At 46.8% G+C, this 3,759-nt stretch overlaps 1 protein-coding gene across 1 annotated transcript in view; it reads left to right on the top strand.

Moving 5' to 3' along the window:
- The first annotated feature begins 25 nt into the window (after positions 1 to 25).
- The window catches only part of Npas3 (neuronal PAS domain protein 3), an 840,673-nt gene continuing 836,939 nt past the window's right edge, over positions 26 to 3,759 (top strand). The window contains exon 1 of the mRNA XM_005377169.2: positions 26 to 96. Coding sequence (XP_005377226.1) covers positions 26 to 96 — 71 coding nt within the window. The remainder of the gene's footprint in view (positions 97 to 3,759) is intronic.

The raw sequence follows: 3,759 nt of genomic DNA, 5'->3' as shown, positions 1-3,759 counted from the left end.
CGCGGGGGTGCCGGCCGGCGCGGGCATGGGGAGGGCCGGCGCCGCGGCCAACGGCACCCCGCAGAACGTCCAGGGCATCACCTCCTACCAGCAGCGGTGAGTAGTCCCGCCAGAGCTGGGATAGTGCCCTGCCCGGGGGTGCCGGGGTGGGACTCACTTTGCCCCTGTTTTGTGCCTTACAGCACACATGCACATCACCCGGACTCACTTCGCTTGCCCTCGTTCTATAGATAAAAGAGGAAAAAATATCACAGTCCGGATTGAAAAGCACCCCAGTGCACTGGCGAAGTGAAAATCATCCTTTGCCCTCTGCCTGGCCCGCTATCTAGAGCCTCAGCCCGGAGTAGCGGAAGAGTTGCAGCGAAGTCTGCGACGCCGCACAAGGTGCTTTTGCAAAGTTTGGGATCCTGGTCCCCTTCTTGGCAGAATTTTCTCAATGCTTCTGCCCGGTGCAGATCCGCTCTGACGGACAGCTAGGGGAGCAATTGATCACCGGAGGCTGATTGATCATTTGTTTCCAAACAGAATAGGAAAGATTTTCATGTGTAGTGGTAGATTTGCAATTCTACATAATAGTGTTATCATGTCACCTGTTACTACAGGGAAATACAGCATGAAATCTGAGTCTTTTTGGCGCTGTTAAGTATTCATCTTAAACGCATTCTAATGCAAATGGGTAAGGTTCAGGGATACAAGTTAGGAAGCAAATTTTACAAAGTTAGAGTAGGTGGTGAGAAGGAAGTTTTTAAGCCTTACTTGTATGTATTTCTCCTCGAGGTATTTGTAGATTTAAAAAATATAGATGTGACACTGAAATAGCGAACATTCTTTGATTCTACTGGGAAAGAAAGAGAAAAAATATTTACTACCACCAATATCCGTAGACCCTAAAGTTTTTCCTTAAGGACAACTTCCCATTTTCCAAGATGTTACTGAAAATGTAATCCACAAAAATGCGCTGGGAAAACTAACAATGTAAGAAGAAGGATAAGCTTCCCAATCATGGGGCTGAATTTTATGGAAGGTGGAAGAAAAAAGAGCACATGAAAGTGTGAAATTAAATATTTGTGTTTCCCAGATTGCACACGATTAAACATTTGAGAGATTTGCCAATGGCATTTAACTTAAAATATACACAATGCATAATTCAAATAACAGTTCCTATTTTTACCTTGTATTTGAAACTTCATTGATTTGAGAACCTTTGATTTGAACCAACAGTATTTAAATTGAAAAGGTTAAGATAATCCATCATTGCCATATTTTTGTGCCTTCTACCCAATGGCCCAGTGACCAGAGCAGATTTTGCATCCTACATTGAGTGTTTTCCAAGTTCATGCCCAGTATTACAAACACTCTGTAGAAGACTTCATTATATGCTGTGCTTATTGTCGGAAGTTTTAAAAAGAGTCTTGAAAATGATGCAAAAGAGATTTTGCATTCCTCATCAAAGAGATTTTGACTTAAATTATTTTAGTCTTGTTTTACTTCAGTGATTAGAAGAACCTTTAATACAAAAAGATCTGGAATTTTTCAAACATGAAGGACAAGAAAAGAATTAGATTTTTCCTTTTCACGGTCCAGGTATTTTATGTATATATATATATATTTAAATGACAATAGAATCAGCCGGTCACTCTAACTAGGAAGTTCTAGCAATAGTCACAATAGTGTGGGAATCAAGGGTCAGAAGTGTCACATACGTCAGATGGCCTTTGGATGATTTCAAGGACCTCCAGGGAACTTGAGGTAATCTTTCAGATAAATAAGTTGGCATAAGGGGTAGTCATGAATTCTCAGTCTTGAGGTTTGCTCTAAGTGTTGGTGTTGTCTTTTAGAAAAGACTGTATTAAGCCAGTTTTCTCTCACGTCAGGAGCATCCGGAGGTAGTTCCTTATATTCCTTGTCACCTCAACACTGAAAGCTGCACTAGTGCTTTGCACGTTTGTCGTTGATTTTGGACCACTTGTCAAACCTCCGGATCCACCATTTCCAAAAGACTAAGGCTGTAAAAAGAGTGAACTCTAAACTTTGTATATTCCCTTCCTCACTTTTTATATTCTCTCATATTGACAGGAGGGAAGATGATAGCTGTGAAAAATGTAGCCTTTGGTTTCGTTACTCAGATGTGATGACACCTGTGACTTTTTAAAATTTTAGTTAATTTGGGGGCAGAAGAGTGAGTCATATGGGGCGAGAAGATTATTAGCAAGTGTTTGAGGTAAGGTCTGAGCCAGGAGTCTGCTGTCCTCTGACACTTCATCAAGATTGTGGGGTACAAAAATGTCAGGCTTCAGGGACTCTGAGGGGGCAGACTTAGCTTCCACAAGACCTGGATATGTGTGGTAAAGTGAGTAGTGACACAGCATTTTACCAAAAATATTTTAAGTATTTTAATTCTTGGGAGTCTCAGGAGGGAGTGACAGGAATGAGGGTTTCCCAACCAGAGTGGTCTTCCAGTTGGGAGACCACAAGCTTCTCATTTGTTGTCTTTGGGCAGGGATGCTCCAGAGGGACTGTCCTGGAGCCAGAGCTTCCAACTAGCAATGTTCTTCTTTCTCCACCAGCCCGTACATGTCTTGTAGGCGACACGACACTGGTTCACTTCTCAGGAACTCTCGTTTTCTCCTACCTGTAGAATGTACTCAAAGATTAGACCCGAACCATCTCACACATTTAACACCTCTGCCATGTAAAACGCATACGCTTCCTCTGTAAGTTTCCAAGTCCCATCCCTACTTTACTGGAACGAAGGGGATCCCCTTTTCAGGTCTTCTTTTCTCCTAAAGTTTAAAGCAAAATGCAAAGCCTCACAAAGGACTGATGTTGTTTGTGATCAGGCTCTTTCATTTATTCAAAGTAGAAATGCTCTGAGAGTTCTTCCTGCCAGGCTGACATACAGCTGACCCAAGACTCTGCATAAAAAGCTGCCCTCCCAAGGCAGAGAGGCTTAAGGTAGAAAACATTCTGACTACAGTCTACCCAGCTAACAGGAGTTCAGCGCTGGCCCTGCATTGAATTTTCCCGGTCTGTAGGCCTTGCTGAACTGTAAAATGGGAAGGCAGCCAGACTAGACCCTAGAGGCCAGCAGCCCAGTCCCAGTTCCAGGTAACAGGATCAGTGTTGGGAAAGGCGTTTGGACCCAACTGTCTTTTAACGCCCAAGGATTCACCTGTGGACCCCGGCGTCTGCATGTCTGTATGTGAGTGAAATGCAGATACTCCGGCACCGGGACGAGGCTGAAAGCGCCAGAGCCACAAGGTGCCAGTGCGGCAGCTGCGCCGCTCTTAGGGCTCTCCCGGCCGCTGGCTGGGACCAGCAACCCCCCCGCCCCCCGCCCCCCGCGTGGATTTCCGCTGCCCCGGGAGGCGCGCCCGGGACGGCGTCCTGCCCCAGCTCACTCCCGTGGCCTCCCGGTTGCTGTTTCTTTCTTTCCTCCTGGCAGCGATACACCAGAGAAGGGAAGTGTTTGAAACTGCAACTGAGTGGCGTTGTTGCGCCAGCAGCCGAATCTCCTAGTCCCCCAACGACAGAGACAGAGAGAGAGAGGGAGAGAAGAGAGAGGGAGAGGGAAGGGGGGTGTGTGTGCGTGCGCGAGAGTGCTCTGGAGCAAAGCAGCTGGAAAATGCCCAGAAATACTTTCACAGCGGTCAAGCTGGGAACCCCCAGCGTGTCCCGCCCCTCCCCGTGCGCCCCGGCCTAGGCCCCGCGGCCCCGCCGGGAGGGTGAGCGCCCCACCTGCCCGGGCCGGCTGGGGGT

This window comes from Chinchilla lanigera, unplaced genomic scaffold (genome assembly GCF_000276665.1).
Source record: "Chinchilla lanigera isolate Chin_1 unplaced genomic scaffold, ChiLan1.0 scaffold00008, whole genome shotgun sequence".
Lineage (NCBI taxonomy): Eukaryota > Metazoa > Chordata > Mammalia > Rodentia > Chinchillidae > Chinchilla > Chinchilla lanigera.
Note: the sequence above shows the minus strand (reverse complement) of the source record. Positions and strands in the feature narration are given on the sequence as shown.